Source organism: Gymnoscopelus braueri, assembly GCF_963280865.1.
Source record: "Gymnoscopelus braueri genome assembly, chromosome: 12".
Classification (NCBI taxonomy): Eukaryota; Metazoa; Chordata; class Actinopteri; order Myctophiformes; family Myctophidae; genus Gymnoscopelus; species Gymnoscopelus braueri.
In genome coordinates, this window is record NC_137614.1 from 11,247,677 (window position 1) to 11,272,763 (window position 25,087).

A 25,087-nucleotide genomic window follows, 5' to 3' on the forward strand; every position below is an offset into this window, starting at 1 on the left:
CATAGATATTTGATGCATGCATTCCAGGATGTCTTCACATTGCACGTGCACACACACACACACACACACACACACACACACACACACACACACACACACACACACACACACACACACACACACACACACACACACACACGTACACGTGCACGTGCACCCACATATGCATTCCCATGCATACACACATACATAGAAACATCCCCACACTTTCTCTGTGCCAGATATTTTCTTTTTTCATTCTTTAAAAAAAATTCTCATTGCAAACGCTGCAAATTCCTCTCTACCTACCTACACAATCTCACATAAATACGCACTCACACATACACACCTACACATACTATAATACACAACACATAAATACACACTCACACATACACGTAATACACAACAACACACACACACACACACATTCACACTGTTCATGAACTCGTCTACACCCATACCACGCGGTAACCAGGCAACCAGCCTCCGCACCGTGGCATTGTGGGATACCCCTGGGAGGTGTGCTGAGAATGTCAACACGCTGGAGGCATCTCTGAGGCAGTGTCCGCAAAGAGCAACTCCCCCCCCCCCCCCCCCCCCACACACACACACGGTTGGTATGAACCCAACCCTTCACACACACACACTCACACACACACATTCAACGAACAGTCTTTACACATGTAAATAACTCTGAACTGCTGTTGTATTTTTTCATTTGAAAGCACTGAGTTTAGAGGCTGTGCGCGCGTGCGTGCGTGTGTCCTTGCGTGCGTGCGTGTGTGTGTGTGTGTACTGTACATTATGAGTGAATCATAAGTATGTGCATGACTCTCTTCCCTGGGAGAGAATGGTGTTTTTGTAGGATTAACAAGTTAGGCCTCCGGAAGTTGTAGTCAGAGTGTGTGAGTCACTCATGTTATTGTCATGGATAACATTTAGTAGAGACGTCGCCTCAATGCTCCGGCTACTGAGTCATAGTCCACACATCAGCCTAGGTCATGCAGGCCATCCATAGAGGCATGCCTCTCTCTCTCTCTTTCTCTCTCTTTCTCTCTCTCTCTCACATTCCTCTCATTCCCCCCTTTTTAAGATTTTGTTTGTTTTGGCTTTTTCTGTCTTTATTGCTAGTTTTTCATTGAAGATTGACAGGAAAGAGGGAGAGAGAGACGGGGAGAGTCACTCAGCAAAGGTCGTCGGGAACGGGACTCGAACCCGCGACCCGCTAGGCCAACGATCCGGGCACCCCCACCCCCCCCCCCTTTTTTGTGTCAAATATGACAAAATATAGTAAAAGTATTAAACGTGTCACGTCGCCTCACATCGCGTTGTAGATCACCTCACCAGTGTATGACTAAACTAATAATTTGAATAATCAATTAAAATTCTATTAGTATTTTGTTCGCATTAATGTGTCGATATAAAAAACACACTTATTACACAATTATTCGATTAATTGAAAAAGTAATTGATAGAATAATCGCTTAAGAAAATATTCAATAGTTGCAACTCTACTTACTCACTCACACTGCTTCCAACACACACACACACACAAACACACACACACACACACACACACACACACACACACACACACACACACACACACACACACACACACACACACACACACACACACACACACACACACACACACACACACACACAGACTCCCATTTGACTCAACCAAGACAGCTATATGTGTCAGTATTACGGTCTCAGCGTTACGAGCTGACCTCTAGTAGTCATGTTATTGTCTTGGTCCAGCACCTGTGTGTGTGTGTGTGTGTGTGTGTGTGTGTGTGTGTGTGTGTGTGTGTGTGTGTGTGTGTGTGTGTGTGTGTGTGTGTGTGTGTGTGTGTGTGTGTGTGTGTGTGTGTGTGTGTGTGTGTGTGTGTGTGTGTGTGTGACGGTGTGGTATTCTTCCCCGCGTGTTCCTGTTTAGCGTGCTAGCGGACACAGGCTAACAGTAGTAGCGGCGGCGGGCGGTTGGAGCAGGCTGGCAGGATATCCTCTCTCTGTCTTACAGGCTTCCTCTGTTATGTGGCCCTCCTGGCTCACGTCTGACTGGGGAGCCTTCCTCTGTTATCCCATTCAATCTGTGTCATTTTAAGATTCCTTTGGCTATTCAAAAATAGCAGATCTACGAGCTCATACCGTGGCACAGAGTACCGCGCTATGAGCTTGTAGATCTGCTATTTTTTTTTAAAGAATCGTGAAAATGTGTGCAAATCTTTGAATATATATATACATTTTTAACTCAAATCTTTGCTTCTGCATAGGGGTCCCTGGAACAAAATATTTTGAGATGGTGGGGGGGGGGGGGGTCCACGCCCAAATACATATCATTTCGGTTGGTCCTTGACAAGTTTGAGAACCACTGATATTATAGCAACATAAGTTCTTTTTTTTTTTAAACTGTTAAGATTTAGACATTTGTAGAATCCCAGAAGCAAAGATTTGAGTACAAAATGTTTTAAAAAACATACTATATATTCTATGATTTGCACAAATTAATGCTATGAGCTTGTAGATCTGCTATTTTTGAATAGCCCAAAGTATAAAATAATGGTTATAGCTATAAAAAAATTAAATGACACACTATGCGTTCCCCGGATTGAATGGTTTCCTCCTCCTCCTCCTCCTCCTCCTCCTCCTCCTCCTCGGCCAGCATCCCTTGTTTTTTCTCTCGACACAGTCAAAATCCTCACTTGTTCATTTATCCATAATTCGTCACCTTCTTAGTAACGATGAATGACCCAAGTCATGTTTTTGAGGACAATGACTCGGGTCCATTTGAACACTCTCAGTATTCTCCAACAGTGTGGTTTCTGCTCTGTTTCTGCTTCCATTCCGTTTCTCCTCATTTCGTCCCTCCTTCTTCTGTCACGTACCATCACCCTGTAATTATCACGATACAATAGACCAGTGGTTCTCCACCTTTTCTGGGACGAGAACCACCATTCGCTGGCCCACCCATCTGACCACTTAACCCATTAAGACCGGGAAAGCATCTGTCATTTTAGATTTTAACCACTTTAACCATTCTTTTATACTTTGGGCTATTCAAAAAAAGCAGATATACAAGCTAGTTTGTTTTTAAATAAGCTTGAACATTGTGCAAATCTTTGACTACGTATATTTTTTAAAGCGAACATTTGTAACTCACATCTTTGTTTCTGAGGGTTCTACAAACTGCCCGAGTATATACAACTATAAGTAAGGCCCAGACTGCCAGAGATTTTTCGATTTTCTTACCTTTTCAAGTAGTCACAGAATATTTATCTCCAGTATGATCGATCCCCTGATGGTTGCTAATCATGGAGGGTTTCACGGTGCTTCCGCAAAAAAAAAAAAATGTCATCGCGACCTCCCATTCGCTTGTTATACGCCGTTAAAAATAGCATGTTTCGGCAAAAAAACATCACAAAAAAAATAAAAACACACAGGAGCCGAGATACAGGATTTTTAAGTAATAACAGTAGGCCTATTAACAGTTTTTTTTAAAAACTTATGTTGCTATAATATCAGTGATTCTCAAACCTTTTCATGTCATCTTACCCCCATCTTAACTCATTCACTGCCACAATTATTGCTGGCCGCGTTTGCCCACTGCCAGAGATTTTTCATTTTAAAAAAAAAGTACTCAGGAGCCGAGATACAGAATTTTTAAGTTTTAAGTTAACAAGGAAGTGGATGGGAGTGTAGATCTTTAAACAATCATATCTCCTTGGTCTTTGGGTCAAATTTGAAAAAAAAACAAAAAAAAACAAAAAAAAATTTTTTTTATTTTTTTTCAAAAAAAAAAAATTACGTTTTTTACGTCAGTGGCAGGATTGGTAAACGGGACAAATTACGTTTTTTACGTCAGTGGCAGTGAATGAGTTAAAATATGTTGTTCCATGTTGTTTTATGTTCATGTTATATATATTTTAAAGATTTATTTTTGGGCTTTTTATGCCTTTATTGATAGTGAAGTAGATAGACAGGAAACGGCGGGAGAGAAAGATATGGTTGAGTGACACGCAGCAAAGTCTCGAACCCGTGACGAGCTGTCAGGCTACATTGTAGCCTATAGGTGCCCGGACCACTACGCCAGTGGTCCGGGCATTGTTATATTACCATTAAAATCGTCGTGTTTTGCCAATTACTTGGGGGCCCACTTGCAATGCACCTCACAGGCTGGTTGCCCACCAGGTGGAGAACCAATGCAGTAATAGCACCAAAATGAGAAATGCATAGCAAAAAGGTTGAAGTGTGCACCGAGTGGGAGAAAGAGAGAGACAGACAGCGAGAGAGAAAGAAGTGAGAACACACGCCATCTGTTCACAGCAGAGAAAAGGGGAAGCGTTCCTTCTAAAGTTGGAGTCTCTCTTCTCTGTGATGAGATTAGTTACATCTACAGCAACACTGTGCCTCTCTCTTCTCTCTCAGTACTTTTCCTTTCACTGCCTCGGACCCCGTGTAACCTTGTAAACATGTATTTATAATGTGTGTGTGTGTGTGTGTGTGTGTGTGTGTGTGTGTGTGTCTCACTGGCTAACTCACATGACTGCTGTGCGGAGACATACTGCCTTATCTGTTCTAAACAGTTTAGAAGAGCAAATATACACACATGCAAAGTTAACACGCTCTCTCTCTCTCTCTCTCTCTCTCTCTCTCTCTCTCTCTCTCATATCTCCACCTCAGTGTCTCTCTCTCACTCTCACTCTCACTCTCACTCTCACTCTCACTTTATTTTTTTTTTAAGTTGCTATGCATAAGAACATCTGCTAAATTGTTGTAAATTCTCTCTCTCTCTCTCTCTCTCTCTCTCTCTCTCTCTCTCTCTCTCTCTCTCTCTCTCTCTCTCTATAGTGTGATGAATGTGTAAACTAATATCAGGTACTGGCACTTATCATACGTTCACCAGGTTAGCTGATGCCAAGCCGAATGATATGGGTCAGTCACTCAGCATGCTCTGTGTGTGTGTGTGTGTGTGTGTGTGTGTGTGTGTGTGTGTGTGTGTGTGTGTGTGTGTGTGTGTGTGTGTGTGTGTGTGTGTGTGTGTGTGTGTGTGTGTGTGTGTGTGTGTGTGTGTGTGTGTGTGTGTGTGTGTGTTATCGCTCAAATTATTTTTAACCGAATGGGTTCCCATATTGTTGTGTGTGTGTGTGGTCTTTTATTATCTTTTTGGGGAAAGTCCCCTGGAGGATAGTAAAACCAGCAACAATTCACCTTTGCGGGGGACATTGTTCTGGTCCCCGTGACGCCGATGATTTACAGTCGTGAAAAGATTTAGGTTGGGGATGGGATTAAGCTTAGACACTTAAGGTTAAGGGTTAGGGTTAGGTAAGAGGATTTGGATTTGGAAAAATGTCTTTTCTTTTCTTTTTGGTGTTCACAGTTTGTCATTACAGGGGGAAAAACATTATACATTTCAGTGCTTTGCATTCAGTTCACATTTGTCTGTCCTTCTATAGTTATCATAATTCCCATCTCTGTCTGGAAGTCCTTATTGTTACACTTGGTCCATTATTTTCTTTGCACATACAATAATATCCCCAGTTCTTTCAATTTTCCCTTTTTCAACAATAGGAAACATTCGTTTTCTAATGAAATTTTGGTTAGTTAGTTTAGTTAGTCAGTAAGACACGTGTGTGTGTGTGTGTGTGTGTGTGTGTGTGTGTGTGTGTGTGTGTGTGTGTGTGTGTGTGTGTGTGTGTGTGTGTGTGTGTGTGTGTGTGTGTGTGTGTGTGTGTGTGTGTGTGTGTGTGTGTGTGTGTGTGTGTGTGTGTGTGGGGGGGGGCCTGGCTGAGAGACAGAATATGTGCCCACGTCAGCCATATATATTAACCTGATTAGACGTTGGAGCCAGTTAGGCGAGTACCGGAACAAACAAGCAGCTGTATGTAAACTACCAACAGTGGTGGAAAAAGTACAGACTTTTTTTTACTTAAATAAAAGTATCAATACCACAATCTAGAAATACTCAGTTACTAGTAAAAGTCTGGTATTTAAAATGTACTTGTTTAAAAGTACAAAAGTATTGGCATCAACATATACTTAAAGTACTAAAAGTAAAAGTGCTCATGCAGAATGTCCCCTTTCACAACACAAGTTATCATAATTGTGTCTAAAATGTATACAAATCTTTTGAAAATAGCAGATCTACAAGCTCACAACACGTCTGTGAGCTTGTAGATCGGTGGTTAATCGGTTTTTAATGTATGTTTTGTAAGTACAAAGTACTACAGTAGTAACTACTACTGTAGTACTTTAAAGTTTTCAAATTATTATAGTGGAGTAAAAGTGCAATATTTGCATTTGAGATGTAGTGGAGTAGAAGTAAAAGTATTGAAAATTGGAAATACTCCAGCAAAGTAAAAATACCTCAAAATTGTACTTAATTATAGTAAGCTACTTAGTTACTTTACATCACTGCTGATTAGACTTTGGAGCCAGTTAGGCGAGTACTGGGACAAACAAGCAGCTGTGTGTAGACTACCAAGGTGCACAGCAAACTCCTCAGCTTTCAATTCACCCATTTGTAACTGTGAGAGTGTACAAATGTAACCAAACAGACCTGCAAGGGTCCATTTGGTTACATTTCTCAGAGTTAAAAGTTAACGTGATTTTCCTTTGTTAAAATAAGTGTTAATTAGCTCTATATTGTGATAGGGTGCTATAGAGTTGTTTGTTCAGTAACAGGAGTCTCCCTGTCTCTCCAGCTCTTTAGAAAACAGAAAATGCATTTTCAGGTCGGGATAACAATTTTATCCAATCAGGAGAGAGAACTCAGACAGGATACAGATTAAACAAGTGAAAAAGGAACACAAAGAAATTACCAAGCAAAAATGGAACTGGAACACTAAAACTGAAGCTGATAAATGTAATTGGCAACCCACCTGAAAATAAATGTGTATTAACGAGCTGGAGAGACAGGGAGACCCCCTGTTACTGAACAAACACTCTATAGCCATGATAAAAAAGAGCTATGATTACAGAATATAGAGCTTTGACCTTTTAACAAAACACTTTCTGTTTTAACCCAAAAATATCACTTACCCAGACCCCGCTTTTAAATTAACAGTGGGGATTTTACTGTGTGTGTGCTTTACCTGTGCATCTGTCTGTGTGTCCCTCTGTGTGTCTGTGTGTGCGTGCGAGTTGTTTATGTACGTACGTGCCTTCCAGAGCATTGACTTTTGTGTGTCTTTTTTCCCCCTGCATGTGCATCTGTGTGGCTGACAGAACCCGCCTTGTTGCACGGTGCTGCAGTCACCATTGAGAGACCTTAATCCCTCATCAGGGAGGTATAGGGTGTGACGTACGGCACCTATTAGCCTTAAATTACACCCCTTACTGGGCCGCTACTGGCCCCACGGAGCCCCTATAACTGTCACCACACAGCGCTGGCGCCCGCGTGTGCGATACCCACCTACAACTGTTGGCCCTTTATGAAAGCCATAGCTTGCTTGCTAATGAATGACTCCGGCCATTAAGACAATAAAACAGCCTGTGTGTGTGTGTGTGTGTGTGTGTGTGTGTGTGTGTGTGTGTGTGTGTGTGCGAGTGTAACACAGAAGCTTGGCAGCAGAGAAAGCTGGCGCACACACACGCACGCACACAGGTTTGTATTACCATACTTGTGGGGACATAAATATTTTAGGACAGCATTGAGAATAGCCAAATAGCCGACAAGATATAACCCCAACCTGGATCTTTTCCTATTTGTATAAGTCTAAACTCCCCAAATCTGTTATAACCATAAAACTTTTTTTTTTGGTCATCACAGTGTCTATTTCTCAAATTCTACTATACTTGTGGGGGTGTTCGGTCCTCAGAAGTATAGTAACACGCACGCACGCACGCGCGCACGCACGCACGTGCACACACACACACGCACACACACGCACGCGCACACACACGCACACACACCTAGATGGCAGTGAAGCAAGAGTCACATTTACCCAAAGGTGTGTGCAAGCATGTATTCACATTTATACACATGTACGCACGCACGCACGCACGCACGCACACACGCACGCACGCACGCACGCACGCACGCACGCACGCACGCACGCACGCACGCACGCACGCACGCACGCACGCACGCACGCACGCACGCACGCACACACACACACACACACACACACACACACACACACACATGCAGTGTGTATCAGTTAGTGTTTTTATGCTCAAGTGGCGCCGGTTTGGGGTATACTGTTGAAAAATGGTGCGTTTTTTTGAAGTATGGCTGTAATGTTTGAGTGTGGAATGCGAGCAAACAGGACATTGCTTGTTTTAGCTCCGGTTCAGTTTTCAACTGATTTATGCAAATGTAACAGAAGATGGGCAACCAGCCCACAGGCCTGAATACTGGTTCTCCTGATAACATCATACACAAGTGTTAAAACTGCAGTCCGCAAGTTTCGTGTCCTGCATGCCCGGGATTTGAACCTGGGCGGCCTTTTCACAATTATTTAATTACCGCCTAATCGCAATTATTTGAGATAATCGCAATAGTTTTTGCATAATCGTCATAATCGTTTCCATGTTGAAAGATCTTCATACATTTTCAAATATTTTCAGAAAAGAAAGGAAATAGCTGATCTACAAGCTGTTTGTTTTGGTAGACGGGGAAGTAATTGGGCTATCAAAACAAACAGCAGTTTCTGCAGGTAAACACCACCACACTACTCCAGTGGCTGATGGCTGCTTGTATAGAGCGTCGCAGTTCCCGCCCACTTCCTGTTTTTTTTGGTGCCGGAAGAAAAAACTCAATGCATTTTTCCATTGACATTTCCAAAAATATTTATATCTATTAATTTAAGCCTCGAATCAAGCCATCATGACATGACATGAATCATGACCATAAACGTTTGATTCTGTGATTTTTTTTTTGTTGAAAACGGCAAAACAAAGGGTATTTATTAAATATAGTATATCATATAATTAAATATAAAATTAAAAAAAATCACAGAAAAAAAACGTTTTATGGTCATGATTCATGTCATCTCGTGATGGCTTGATTCGAGGCTTAAATTAATAGATATAAATATTTTTGGAAATGTCAATGGAAAAATGCATTGAGTTTTTTTCACCAAAAAAAACAGGAAGTGGGCGGGAACTGCGACGCTCTATAGAGGGAAATGCATGGGTAAAAATATATATTTTGTTTTGTTATGTAAACACAGGGCAAAGTTACATACTTATGCCTCAAATTTGACTCAGAGAGTGTACAAATGTAACCAAATGAAATGACACTGAGGATTTTACGGTGTAGCTTGCAGGCTTCCCCGCCCATCTTCTAAAGAGATGCTAAAGTGTGCTAATGTCTCGCTGAGTGAATACATCAACAGATATGATCCGTCTGTACACTCTGTACACATTATACATATTCACACAAACAGACCCAACTCCAAAGAGCTTTATCGATCGTCATGCAGTGAGGGGCTGATGGACTCAGAAGTTTCAAAGTTAATCTTCTGCACTGTCATTAACTTGTACGTCTCTAATGGAGGAGAGACCAGAGGGGTAATGATGAAGTCATACTCATTGTCTCTGTATCAGTAGTGAACAAAGTAAATACTCAAGTACTCAAAAGTACAAATTACGAAGTTTATTGTCAGAAATTGACACTATTGAAAATAGCTGATCTACAAACTCAGTCACAAGGCGTGAAGTGGTTAATTCATGATATATTTTTTGTACGTTTCGGTGCCAAGAGTTCCTTCGTTAAAATGTAGTGAAGTCAAAAGTACAATATTTCTATTTAAAATGTAGCGGTAGAGTGAAAGTCATCAGCTTGCAAGAAACAAAAACGGAAAACAAACACTCAAAAATGTACTTAAAGATGGAGTGCCATGATATTTTTCAACCCTAAAACCTGATCATAAGGTATTATTATTATGTAAGGATTTTTTTCAACAAAAAAAAGTGTACAGTAAGTGTTAAAATGTTGTTTTTATGTAGACACACCCACCAGTGCATTAAGTATACCTGGTTCTCACCTTAGCACCTCCTCCACCACCTTAGCACCACCCACCTGTCCTAGTCCCTCCTCCTCCTCATGCCCACACCTGTTGTGTTATGATAATGAGGGGGAGGTTGTGGGCTTTGTGATGTCACTAAAGTGCTGTTTCTCTATTGGCACGTTTGACCCTCAAGGTTTCAGCCTCCAGGAAGAAACTCCAAATAGTCAGAGAAGACATAAAACACCATAAAAACACCACCGGGGGGCTTAATGAAGTTCTATCAACCTCATAGACAAAAAAACAGAAAAAGTGCAAAAACATGGCACCACCTCTTTAAGTACATTAGGTACAGTACTAGGTAAGTAAATGTACTTAGTTACTGTCCACCTCTGCTCTTTCTCCATCTCTCTTCTCTCTCTCTCTCTCTCTCTCTCTCTCTCTCTCTCTCTCTCTCTCTCTCTCTCTCTCTCTCTCTCTCTCTCGGTCTCTCGCTCACGCCAATATTATGTTCACCTACTCTGGAAGCTAGGGTTCATGTGGTTAAGGCAGAAGACCAGAAGGGGTTAACCACTTAAACCCCCAGTTGACCGGAGCCCCCCAGGGGTCTATCTACCCCTCCACCAAACATCTTAGCTGAAAAATAGTCGATCGACAAGCTCACAACGCAGCACAACGCGGCACATTGTGAGCTCGTGGATTTGCTCATTTCACCGAGTGTTCGCCCCCCAGAATCTTGACGCTAGGGTTCATTTGGTTCATCTGGTTAAAGGACAGAGAGAGAGAAATAGAAAGGATGAGAGGAGTCACAGTGTACTCTAGCGTGTTGATGGAGATGGGATGTGCAGCGACGTGAGGGTGACGTGGTCCAACGTCACCATGCTAACCAAGCCCTGGATGGCCTGTCTCATCAATCTGACACACTCACACACACGCACAAACACACACACGCGCGCACACACATGCTCCCCTGGTGCCTGGTGCACTAATCACCCAGGTACAGTATGGGCCGTGCTGGGATTGTGATGAATATTCCCTGTATGCCTAATGGCCTGTGCATCTGTGATAACCAGAGGGGGATGGGAGACAGAGAGAGAGAGACAGAGAGAGACACATAGAGAGAGAGACACACACACACACAGATGGGGCAGAGAAGGAGGGACAGGGAGGCAGGACGAAGCAGAGACAGACAGACATAGACAGAAGGAGAGGTAATGTGATGTTAGTGGAGTGTGATGATCAGCTGAGGTCTGTTGACCACTAATTGAAGTCTAATTAATGATTGGCCCAGCATTTTGTATGTATGAACTGTATGTCAGGGGCTGATAAGAGTGTGTGTGTGTGTGTGTGTGTGTGTGTGTGTGTGTGTGTGTGTGTGTGTGTGTGTGTGTGTGTGTGTGTGTGTGTGTGTGTGTGTGTGTGTGTGTGTGTGTGTGTGTGTGTGTGTGTGTGTGTGTGTGTGTGTGTGTGTGTGTGTGTGTGCGAGCGAACACGTGTGTGCCCCATTCTTCTCACTTAAGCCGGCCTAGCAGTTACGGGCATTATTCTGAGAAAGCACAAGCATTCTTATCATGGGTGGGCTTCACGTGATTAGCACACTTCACAAGGACTGAGAGTGAATGGATGAATTGGGTAATTAACCCAGAGTGTCAAAGACTGTGTGCGCGCGCGCGTGTGTGTGTGTGTGTGTGTGTCGCGAGAGCTCCATAGCCCAGTGGTTCTCAAACTTTGTAATTTCAAGCACCCCAGTTTGGTATGTACTAGGCCATAAACCCCCATAAGTCTGAGAGCGTACAAATGAAACCAAATGGACCCCATTTGTAGTCTATACGCTCTATGTGTTATAGACCTGTAAGGGTCCATTTGGTTCATAACTATTAAGAATTGTGGACCCCCTGGAAGCCCCTCAAGGACCCCTGGAGGTCCCCGGACCACTGCCTTAGCCTCTTAGGATTATTGGCACCCGGCTTAATCCGAGTCATATGCAGCTGAGCTAAAACCACTCAATTATGTATGTACTGAATGTATGTATGCTTACTATGTATGTATGTATGTATGTATGTATGTATGTATGTATGTATGTATGTATGTATGTATGTATGTATGTATGTATGTATGTATGTATGTATGTATGCATGTACAGTATGTATGTGTATGCATGTATGTATGTTTGTATGTATGTATGTTTGTTTCTTTCTATCTTCCTCTGCACGTGCGTGGTTCGGCGGCAGGACAATGAGAAAGAATAGCGACAAACAGAAAGAGAGAGGGATGAGGCAAAAAAGAAGAGAGAGAAGCGGAGGAGAGGTTTAACGAAGGAAGAGAACAGGAACAGAGAGGGAGATGAGTTCATACAAAAGGTCAGTAAATCATTGCCGAGCCCCTCATGGCTCAGACAGACCCACTGGTGGTGGACGGCCACAGCAGCACCCGCGTGTGTGTGTGTGTGTGTGTGTGTGTGAGTGTGCGTGCGTGTGTGAGAGAGGAGTCAGTTGGTTGAATCAGCCAGTGGGAGGAGAGAGGGAGAATGACAGAAGAAAAGAAAAGAGGAGGGAGGTATAGAACGGGAAGGAAGGAGGAGGGTGAATGAGCCAGAGGGGGGGGGGGAGAGAGCGAGCGAGCGAGCGAGCAAGCAAATGAGTGAGCAAGCAAGGCAGAGGTAGAGGGAGGGGGTGGAGAGAGAGAGAGAGAGAGAGAGAGAGTGTTGCTGCTGTGTCTGTTCCTCCTGTCATTCAGCGGCTGCTTGCCTGGCAGGCAGGAGAGAGTAGACCAACAGAGGGAGAGGAGAGAGAGAGAGAGGGACAAGAGGCAATACAATACAATACAGGCTGGCCAGCGCTGTATTGTGGCTGTGCTTACTGTCGTCAGTGCGACAGGGAGGCGAGAAGCCATAGGCAGACAGAAACACAGAGAGAGAGAGGGAGAGAGAGAGAGAGACGCGTGGATTGAAATGGCTGGACACAGGACTGCAGATCCATGGATTACCAGTGAGGAGGAGGAGGAGGACCGCTGTATACCGCTACTCCACTAACCCACTATAGCCAGCCTCCACAGAGGGGTGAAGCCAAGGTCTCTGTCACAGCGGGGAGTCCAGGCTCAGTCTGGGGCTCCACACTGCAGAGGAACAGACAGAGAGAGAAGCAGAGAGACAGAGAGAGAGAGAAGATCGGGGCTGCTTTTACACCTTCCTCTCTCATCCTCCTCTCTCCTCTCTCCTCGCTCCATTTCTTATGGTGGGCTTGTGTGTGCGTTGTGAGAGCGTGTCACTGATGCTGTTGTTTGGCTCTCCACAGGAGGGATGCTGGGGGCTAACATGGCTAATGTTAGCATGAACGCTAAGCTCCGAGAGCTGGATCTGAAGTCACCTGCGTCGTCGGGCAGCCAGGAGACCCCCCCGGCGGCCCGCACCATGGCCTCCTCCTCCAGGAAGACCCCGGCGGCCAAGCCCTCCGCTCTGCCCCAGGGGGCCCCGCGTCCCTCCGGGGGGCCAGAGCTCAAGGTCTACCGGCCCACGTCCGGATCCATCCCCATCCCCAACGCGTCCAACCCGGCCAGGCTCCGCAAACAGCGCTCGCTCTCCAACTTGTGCGTGCTCACCGACGCCGAGAAGAAGCTGCACCTCTTCCAGCCCCCCGGCTGGACCGACGATATGGGCCGACCCGCGGCCGGGACCAACAGCAAAACGGGCCAGACCAAGGCTGGGGCAGCCGGGGGCGGGAGGCCGCCCCTATGCAGGACCTTGTCCAAGTCGGAGCAGTCCCTGTTCCAAGGGAAGCCCAAGCCCTTCTCTTCCCCGGCGGTGACTCCCAGCCTGGGCAAGCCGAGCCGCATCCCTGCACCCGGCAAGCCCCGGGGGCCGTACGCCGAGGTCAAGCCCCTCAGCAAGACCTCTGAGTCAGGCCCGAGCGGCGCGGATGTGGGCACGCCTGACCACCAGCCCACCAGGGCTAACACTAATGGGGCCGGGAGAACTGGGACGAGTAACGGCAAGAGGACGGGGGAGAAGGGGAACGCTACCACTCCCCCGGCGGCGGAGAAGAAAGAGGGGAAGGGTTTTGAGGGAGAAGAGGATAAGAACTTCCTGAAGGTGGACCCAGAGCTGGTGGTTACAGTTCTGGGAGACTTGGAGCAGTTGCTCTTCAGCCAAATACTGGGTGAGTCTACGTTTGCCTTTAGTGCACTGGGTTCAAAACACTTGGATTACATGAAGAGTTGGTTATACATAGACCAGGGGTCTTCAACGTTTGGACCCCCTAGCTGAGAGTGAGATGAAGCAGGGACCCCCTCTATTTTGAATACAATTGTGTTTCAGATTAAACTTTCTTTTTTTTAACTTGGTCTGCTATTTTTTCCCTCTACACCTATACCTCTTTGCCAAAAGATTGCTGATGAGCTTGTAGATCTGCTATTTTTGGATAAACTTCTCCTCAGAAAAGGGATGCTAGGGTTCATGTGGTTAATGTAAAAAAATAAATCATATCACACAAAGATTTGGAGGCCCCGCTGTAGTAACTCTGAGGACTCCCTAGGGGTCCCGGACCCCCTGTTGAAGACCCCTGGTATAGGCAATTAGACCTCTGTACTGTACTGTCTGACTTTGTTATTCTCCGTCTATTGGCTCAACGGAAATATAGGGCAGTATAAACAAGTACCTGCATGCTAAGCTTTACGTCTTAACAGACCACCTGAATGTCCACCTCCTCTCCTCTCCTCTCCTCTCCTCTCCTCTCCTCTCCTCTCCTCTCCTCTCCTCTCCACACCCATACCGTTATCCCTCCATGCTCTGGCGCTAAGAAGCTACAACGGCATCAACAGTGAATTTTAAATGAGCCCAGGCTCTATATTGCAACACAGCATAATGTCTTATGTATTTTTCTAAGTGGTTCCTCACTATGGGTGATGAGAGCATCACTATACTACTGTATAGTGGCTTAAGGTTTCTCCAGTGTTTACTATATTGGATCAGTCAGATGTCTAAGATGTGTAATTGCACACGAAACGTCATTATACACTCATTTTACATGCTGCGTCTGTGTGCATATAATCAATTTTGTGTGTGTGTGTGTGTGTGTGTGTGTGTGTGTGTGTGTGTGTGTGTGTGACTGACTGTGTGTGTGTGTGTGTGTGTGTGTGTGTGTGTGTGTGTGTGTGTGTGTGTGCGCGCGCATGCATTAGTATGAGCCAGCTGGTAGAAGGAAGTACACAGTAAAATCCTCATTGTTAACCACTTAAACCCCAGCATCCTTATTCTGGGTAAAGGTTTCGCAGGAAAATAGCAGATCTACAGTATATAAATATATAGGGTTTAAGTGGTTCATTTGTCCATTTGTAAGTGAGAGTGAAAGGGTCCATTATATATTTGGTTTTATATGGTTACATTTGTACACTCTCAGAGCTAAATGAAACACTGAGGATTTGAGTGTGTACACACGGCTGACATGGTTTCTGTTTTTGGACGTTAGTTTAGAAGTGGAGCATTTCGCCTCGTTGATCCTGACCCACTGCCTCAGACAGCTACGCACCAGCCCCTCTCTCTCACACACACACACACACACACACACACACACACACACACACACACACACACACACACACACACACACACACACACGCGCGCACACACCCGCCCCTCTCACACACACACACACACACACACACACACTTTCTCTTTCAGTCCCTCTTGCACTTCCCCACATCACAGGTCAATTTTTACTCTCAGAGCTACATCTAATACGTAAATACATACAAACATTACATATGTACGTGTACTTACTGACATACATGTAAGTATGTACACATACTTACTTACATACATGTAAGTATGTACAATACATACTTACTTTTCACTATTTTCTTTAAATACAAAATAATAATAAAAAACGGTTTTGGACATACAAGGTTTCCACCCGACAGCGACGGTATGTGCATATATGAACATACTGTACATACATACCTTTGTACATATTGTATATATGTACATACATACATACATACATACTACACACACACACACACACACACACACACACACACACACACACACACACACACACACACACACACACACACACACACACACACACACACACACACACACACACACACACACACACACACACACACACACACACACAGTATCAGCACCACAGCCACAGCACTTCGATGGGCTCACACAGAAGTCATCCATTCGTTACTAAGGGTCGTGTGAGTGTGTGCTGGCGGGGTGGGTGTGTGTGTGTGTGTGTGAGAGGAGGGAGGCTCTGTGGCAGCATCTTGAGAGCCAGCGTCCGTCCGGTCACAGTGGGCCACATATTTAGCTTCATCCCCTCTCCCTCTCTCTCTCTCTCTCTCCCTCCCTCCCTCCTCCCCTCCTGGTTCCATTGATCTCCGGTCCACTGACAGATGGTCCCCCCCCCCACCCTCTGTTACTGGAGGCAACGTGTGGGAGATGGCGGAGTGTGTGTGTGTGTGGGGGGGGGGGGGGTGTTGAGGGGGTGGCGGTGGTGGCATTAGGCAGGTAGCTGGCCGCGTTGCTTTTGTGACACACAGTCACACGCACACTCTCGGCGGACGGACGGCAGACACAAACACATTGTGTTATTGTGCCAACGTTGTGTTATTTGTGTATGAGTGAGTGTGTCACCACCAGATCGCTGACGCTGGATCTGTGCCTCATGTGGCTTCAGATCCACTGTCTGTCTCCTATTCATGAACTGTCTGTCTGTCTGTCCATCTGTCCAAAACTGTCCAAACACTGTCTGCACTGCAAATTCCTCTGTGTTCATTTTACTAGTAAAATGATCACACTATATTTAATTTTACTCATTGGAGTCAAATTGCAAGCCTTCAATTTCGTTCCGTTTGTGCACTCTCGGCTTTTCGGCTTCACCCGGCTGATGGCTGCTCAAATGGTCAAGTTGAGTGCACATGGGGGGGGGGTTGCTGTTAGGTGTTCAAGTTGGCTTCATGAGGTTCTACAACTCCATCCAATCAGAAAGGCTCACACATGTCCTCCAAGGACCTTTTCCTCTGTCTGGAGTCCTGTTGTGTAATATATTGGAGAAGACTATTATGCTGAAATATTATGGAGGGGTTTTGTAAAAATTTGTGCAACCGCCGGTGACCTTACTATTCCCAGACGAGCCTCTCTACCCGCTCGGATATGGCGGCCGCCCCAGTTTCCAGTGTGTGATCTGTTATCGGTACCTTTCTGCAGCGGGAGATAGCATCATAACACAGAGGATGGGACCAGAATAGAGCATCATTATATCCTCACTACAGTGTTCATTTAACTGTCTGAGAGTTTAATAAATGGACCCAGTCTGCCCATCTGTGTAGATAGGAGGACATCACTCTCTGTCCATCAGCGCCAGCTTAACCCTTCCTCCTCCTCACTCTTCCTCCTCTTCCTCACGCCTTCTCCTCTTCCTCACGCCTCATCCTCTTCCTCACTCTTCTTCCTCTTCCTCACGCCTCATCCTCTTCCTCCGGTCATTTTCTCCTCTCCTGTCCCCAGCTTGTCTCTGAATCACAGCTTGTGTGACCTTGCCTTACAGCTGTGTGTGTGTGTGTGTGTGTGTGTGTGTGTGTGTGTGTGTGTGTGTGTGTGTGTGTGTGTGTGTGTGTGTGTGTGTGTGTGTGTGTGTGTGTGTGTGTGTGTGTGTGTGTGTGTGTGTGTGTGTGTGTGTGTGTGTGTGTGTGACCTTGTAAAGTATAAGTGTAAGCATCCTGTTTTGGTGCAAGAGGCCACACCTTAGTCTGTCTGCCAGGTGTTTGTGTGCGCGCGCGCGTGTGTGTATTTGTTTCTTCCGTACGTACGTACGTACATACATACGTGCATGCGTGTGTGCGGATGTGAAGAGACACAAATGATGCAGACGGGAAGGAACTAAGAAAGAAGGCAAACAGAAGAGAGTTGATTCAGGTCAGGATTTATGGAGGAAATAGAGGAAAGAAGGAATAGATGAAGGTGTGTGAGACAGCGATGGGGGGAGGGGGCAGAAGAAAGGAAGAGAGAGAGAGGGAGAGCAGAGCATAACGTCGCTGTCGGGCAGAAACCTCGTATTTCCACTTCAACTTTTTATGTTTTTTCCCCCAAAATGAATGCCCTACTTCATCATACAAGAGTGTCACACAAAAGTAGTGAAAATAGCTGGCTATTATATAATAGCCGGCTATTTTCACTATTTTAAAACGTTACAAAATATATAATAAAAAAAGAAGGGTTTACACCGACAGCGACGATAATAATGGTAATATCTCCTGACCTACATTTCTATGCGATGTCCCCGTTGACCAAAACACATGCTTCAGGTCATGTACAGTCTGCCACAAAACCTGCCAGAGGTTCTCTCCAGAGACCACGGCAGGTGTGTGTGTGTGTGTGTGTGTGTGTGTGTGTGTGTGTGTGTGTGTGTGTGTGTGTGTGTGTGTGTGTGTGTGTGTGTGTGTGTGTGTGTGTGTGTGTGTGTGTGTGTGTGTGTGTGTGTGTGTGTGTGTGTGTGTGTGTGTGTGTGTGTCTGTGTGCGTGCCTGTGTGTACATTGTAAACGTGTTAGGGAGAGGTTAATTGTAACTTGCCCTGTAGCTGGCGGCTGTGGGCTCATCCGTTTTTTTCCTGGTTTTTTTTCTCGTATCTGTTCCTCCATTTCCGATGGGAGGTGCAGTTAATTGGTTTCTGCTCCGTGCGCTCCTCCCTCGCTCCCTCCGTCGCAGTGAGATAGATTATGGATGTTGGTCAATGGATCCATGCCACTGACTGCATCACTCCCTCCCTCGCTTTCTCTCTCTTCACATAGCTCCATCACCGCGCTCGTGTTCCACAGGAGGGAAAGGAGAAGAGAAAAAGGTAGCCTTTTAAACCACAAAAAAAACTTAAAGTTGACCAGGGTCCCACAGGGCTCTATAGGTCCGCTCCTTCTTTCCGACAAAAACTAAATCTCTTAGCCGATCTACAAGCTCACGACGTGTCGTGGTGCGCTTGTGGGAGCAATGCGCGATTCACAATGACATTTTAGGCATTTAGCAGACGCTCTTACCCAGAGCGGCTTACAGTAAGCAAGGTAATCACATACACAGAATGCAGTGAGACAGTGTAGTGCCTCAAGTAACTATTGGATAAACCAAGAAGCTAGCATCAGTCTAAACAATAATCTATCGAATTTAACAATCTGTACATTGAAACTATAGGATACCAGGTAAACGATGAACCCAGCATCTGTTTAACCTCGCCTCAATCGCTGTGATTGGCTGAATCTGCGATTCAGCCAATTAAAGCCATGGAGGCAAGGTTGAACCGCATGGTCCGTTGCCATCTCCAGGCAACGTGCAAATGCACGTCTTTTACCCGGTTATAAGCACTCAGTGCCAAAAATATCAAACTGAATCAGGTCTCTGTCAAGGCATTGCCTATTTCTCGCCTCAGATGTTTTTTTCAGAAACATACAGTATTTTTGTGTCCTGTTAAGCTATAAAATGAAATTGTTCACAATGCTTCCGCCATGTTTGTTTACTGCGTTGCTTACAGCCCCGCCCTCTAGTGTCTAGCATAATAAATCATCTGCTGTGTGGAAGATTGATAGTTGGGGTATGTCATGACATTATTCGTTTAAGTGTGTTGTTACCTGCTGATGTAAGCACGCACGGCGCTTTTGTTTGACAGGAACTAGTCAAGATTGCATTTTGATATTGAAAAAATACACAAAAAGGGGATGTGCCCCAATATGACCTTGGATATAGGCTCTAGAAGGGTGAAAAACATATTTTTCATTTGAGCTGGTCTTTTAAGTATGACCGCGGGGTGCACACATCACGCGGTGTGACAGTTAGCAGCATGTGCTTGGAGAGTGACGCTGTCCTTTTGAGATTAGCACTACAGAGTATAGTGGGCCGGGAGGACAGTGGACAATACCGCTATCTGTGGTCCATGCTACTGGGATTTATAATCAACAGCAGCAGCTGTGCACTCGCAGGCACAATCACCCCATAAAAATGTCATGCTTATGCAGCTGATTCAGTACTTCTATTCTTTTGTATTTTTTTTACTAAGAATGATTGTAGTTTGTCATTGATTTCTCTTTTATTATTGCGATGCATAAACACGGAATCCCTTTTAAACGTCAGTGGGCCGCATAATAGCTATGGTTGTAATACTAATGGCCGCAGCTGTGCACTTCAAAGGATAATTGTGCTATATCCTGTTAAACAGTATTAACAGGCTGTGCGCATGCATGCAGACAATACTGACTGATGAAACCTGTGTCATTTGTACTCCATTAAAACCGCAAGATGACCGGTATCGGAGGAACCGGATCAAACATTGAGGATTTGGAATGGGTTCCATCACATTTGGACCCGTTTCCGGAACCCGATTTATCACACTGTCAGAGCTGATATATGGACTTCACGTCTGCTATACAATTACTATACCGGTGGTTCTCAAACTTTTTAATTTCAAGGACCTCTCTCAGATTGTACAATGGGTCCATTTGGTTCCATTTGTACTCTCTCAGAGTTACAGAACTGTAAGTGTCCATTTGGAACCCCTATAGGAATCGTTAAATGGAACTGTTAAGGAATCGGACCGTTAAAGGGATTGTTCACCATCAAAATTACTTTTTTCTATCGATTACTGACTCTCATGGAGATCTTTTTGTTTTTGCCGCATTCCTAAGCCAATAATCAAAGAGTCTCCATTGAGTCTCCTACAGGAGACTCCGCCGGTCATCAAATTATTGGCTTAGGAATGTGACAAAAAAAATAATAATCTCCATGAATTCAAGGCTCCATGGGGTGTGTAATTGATAGAAAATAAGTAATTTTTTGGCTGTACTATCCCTTTCAGAGGGAATCGTTAAGGAACCGTAGGAAAATCACCCGAATAGCACCTTGTGAAGCACCCCCCAGCCCCAAAAAAACGAATAATAAAAGAGAAAGAGACAAAAAATGGACCAAACCTCAGATGTGCACGCTAATGACATCTCCCGGTCCCACCCAGCACCCATAATGAGGTGTGTGCATGTGCCTAAAGCAGGGGTCTTTCCCATCATGGGGCAGCCATGGTTTAGAGGGGAGAGAGCAGCCATGATCAGGATTAGGCCTGCATAAAGATAATGTGGAGACTAATCACCCATCTATCACCCAGGAAAGACCAGGCCTCAAGCCTAAAATGAATTACACATCAAACCTAATGGGCATCTATTTTATTCTTTGGCTGTTCAAAATAATAGCTGATCTACAAGCTAATCTTGCAGAGCTTGTAGATCTGCTATTTTCGAAAACATTGGATATAATATATTTTTATAAAAAAAAAAAAAAAAAAAAAAAAAGTAGGGAATTATCTATGGATGTGTGTATGTTGAATATCGTTGCTGTCGGGCAGGAACCTTGTATCTCCACACTTCAACTTTTTTTGGTTTTTCGTTAATTAATGCCCTATTTCATCATACAAGAGTGTCGCACAAAAGTAGTGAAAATAGCCGATCTACAAGCTCACAACACCTCACGATGCGAGCCGTTGTGAGCTTGTAGATCGGCTATTTTCACCTTTTTAAAATGATAATTAAGGAACAGTTTCGGACATGAGAGGTTTCCACCCGACAGCGACGACATGCACTATATCAGTCACATTAGAACATCAGCTGTGTAACAGTCACGCATGTATACTATACACACACGTGTCTTCGCTATGTAATCAGCCTTTTAACCGTGACACTTTCTTCAATGTGCTGCTGAATCTCCACACAGTGAAATTCAATAGGGTTGTTAACTCAGCTCCCAGACAAAATGAAGTCACTCCGAGTATAGTGAAATGAACCCTGAGGATTTTACTGTGTGAGTGAAGGATTCAGAGCAGTTTGCCTCTCATCTACAAGGCGGCTAGTGACAAGCCGCACAAAACCCAAAGCTGAAGGAAAATGACTTCTCCTGGGATGAGAAATAAAATATACTTTCTAATCTCTCTCTTTCTCTCTCTCTCTCTCTCTCTCTCTTTCTCTCTCCCTGCCTCTCAGCTCTGATGTGAGTTGACGAGTCACCGCATTCTGTCACCAGACTGTCAGACAGTCAGTCAGACAGACAGACAGACAGACAGACAGACAGACAGACAGACAGACAGACAGACAGACAATTTCTGTTTCCAGTGTTTTTGGGGAGGAGCGCAGACAGTAGACATCTTTCTACCGCCGGCTTAATTAGACTTTTGCCACTCGTTATTTAAACAGGATGAGAGGGAAATTCATAAACAGAACGAGAATATGAGGAAGAGAGTGCATGGATGTGCATACTGTATTTGATAGGCTCTCTGTGCATGACTGTAGTTCTCTTTTTGCGGAAAAGTGGCATTCCTGTTTCCTGTTCCGGGGTCAGATTCTTTCATTTTTTCATTTTGATATGGCTCAGCAGCAGATTTGAACCGGAAACGCCTATGAAGCAGTGTTGTCAATGTCATGTCTGCTTATTATAAGCGACTTTGGGCTTGTCACAGGTGTAAAACAGTGGGTGTGCAAGCTCCATATTTTTTGTTGTTTATAGAAAGAGAAATAAAGAAAAAGACGGAGGCAAGGGGGGAAAAGAATGAATCAATAAAACAAACATCTTTTTTCACAACACCTATATTGTGTGTGGTTCGGTGGGGGGAGAGTAGTGCATGGAAACATGGGTATTAGCAGAGGACACTAGGTAGCAGGAGCCTGGTAGTGTTGTTCAATTATTAATGTTTTTTGTAGGTTTGTTTGTTTGTTTTTTTATGCCAAGAAACTCAACCCGAATTTGTTTGGGGATTTAATGCTTCACAGAGCAGAGGAAAACAGGGAGTGCATTCTAAAGCATATGGATGTTCCCCTGTGCGTTATTAAAAAAACGGAACAAGGGAAGTTGTCATTCGCCCGGTGAATAATATACTCAAGGCTGTAGAATTCCTGATGCATGGTGCATGGTATATAGTGGATCATGGACTTGGGATTGTGACCTGCCGATCACTGAATTGGATTACTGAATTGGATTATCTTCTTACCTAGTACGGATCTTAGATCTGTAATACTGTAAACTTAATGTCCTATCATGGGATTTAAACCGTGTGTGTGCGTGTGCGTGTGCGTGTGCGCGCGCGCGTGCATGCGTGCGTGCGTGCGTGAGTGAGTGAGAGAGCAAGAGAAAGAGAGAGTGAGTTTAGAAGGCTAACTTAACTTAAAACTGGGAAAGCATGTGTTTGAAAAAGGTTGTATAATTTTGAATTTTGAAAAAGCTTGACAACTACTGATTTAGTAGAAGGCATTTTCAGAATCGACCTCAGGTCTTAATGGGTTAAGTCAGGAGACACTGCATTAGCGCCGTCTGCTTCCTGCCTTGTTCCTCCTAAATCATATTACTACTCCCTGTTTGTTCCTCCTCAGCTGTTACACAACATACAGTACACACACATGCACACACACACACACACACACACACACACACACACACACACACACACACACACACACACACACACACACACACACACACACACACACACACACACCTACACACACACACACACACACTGGGTATGAACATGATACTTTGGGTATTTTGGGTCTCGAGCTTGAGAACTTGGGGAGCCACTGCAGTAGAATATTGTAATTGCAACACATTCATTAAAGGAGTAGTTCACCCAAAAAACTACCTATTTTCTATCATTTACACCCCATGAAGCCTTGAATTCATGGAGCATTGTTTTTGTCGCATTCCTAAGCCAATCATTTGATGACCGGCGGAGTCTCCCGCATGTCTCCTACCGGAGACTCCGCCGGTCATCAAATTATTGGCTCAGGAATACGACAGAAAAAAATCTCCATGAATTCAAGGCTTTGTGGGGTGTGTAATTGATAGAAAATAAGTCATTTTTTGGGTGAACTACTACCGGGAAAGCATCTGTGTCATTTTAAATTTAATGTTGGCTATTCAAAAATAGCAGATATACAAGCTCACAGCGTGTCACTTTGTGTCATGCTGCAAACTTGTACATCTGCTATTTTTTAACATTTTTGAAAAATCTTGAAAGTGTGAGAACGAGTTTAGAAGGCATTTGCAGAATCAGCTTCAGGTCTTGATGGGTTAAAAACATTGGAAGGAAGCAGGGGCAGGCTCGGTGCGGGCACTCATTTGGCCAACGCCTCATTCGGGGGGGTGCCTCACGGGGCTCACGCCCACTTCTGCCAACTCAGCGCAGTCCGAGGTGCATACTGAGCGGAAATCGGTTATGTAGTTGTTGTTGTAGCATAATGGTAGGTGAAAGGGTGTCTCATCATCAGACACCAAAAGTACCTGACCAGCTCATCCAAATATGACGATTTGGGAGTGAGAATGTCTTCTTTGTCATTTCCACAACAATAAATAATAGTAAGCTTTTTGTCTAAAGACAAACTAAGCAGACACTATATAAACATAGTTGCTATGCATACATAGAAAATGTGTCTACATTTTTACCGGAGAGTACAACCATATTGCTTCACTGACAACTAATTGTGGCAACTAAGACACTGGAACTTTTTAGTTCCAGTAATAATTCAGTTTTTAGCTCCCTAAAAGTTGTTACTAACACTGCCTGGAAAACAAAAAACAGTTGCACCCTTTATGCATAGTTTTTGAGTAATATTGCTCAACATTTCATGACATTTGAAGTTGCACCACCGATCCGACCAATATGTCTGAGACATAGTGTCGGGGGCTTTGTCACAGTACCCGTTGTACTGATTGTGTCCCTTTTGTATATGGAGATCTCTGTATCTGCCTGTCTACCTGTGTCCCTGCCTTTATGCCCATATATGGAGATCTCTGTATCTGTCAGGCCTTTTATGCCTATAATATGAAGATTACTGATGTCATCAGTATATATTGGCATGCCCATATATGGGCTCATTGGTTGGATCGGTGGTTCTGGACAACTGGATATCCATATATGCCTATATGGAGTCCAACCGATGTTATGGTCATATCGGTTGGATTCTAGTCAACTGCATAACCGAACAACCTGACGGCGGGCACCACACTCCCTTGGGTCCTTGCTGGTGCACCATGTTTGAAGTCGGTTGGCCCCATATATGACCACATATGGGCATAGCGGTCGGATCTGTGGCTCTGGACTACCGGATCTCCATATACGCCTATATA

General features: G+C 44.5%; 1 protein-coding gene across 8 annotated transcripts in view; it reads left to right on the forward strand.

The window, feature by feature from the left end:
- Nucleotides 1-25,087, forward strand: part of nav1a (neuron navigator 1a) — a 154,944-nt gene that overhangs the window by 27,158 nt on the left and 102,699 nt on the right. For 7 of the 8 annotated variants that reach the window (XM_080444380.1, XM_080444383.1, XM_080444385.1 and 4 more), the window contains exon 5: nt 13,235-14,095. The exons of the other annotated variant lie outside the window; for it this stretch is intronic. In XM_080444380.1, coding sequence (XP_080300506.1) covers nt 13,235-14,095 — 861 coding nt within the window. The remainder of the gene's footprint in view (nt 1-13,234; nt 14,096-25,087) is intronic. 8 annotated transcript variants of the gene reach the window in all.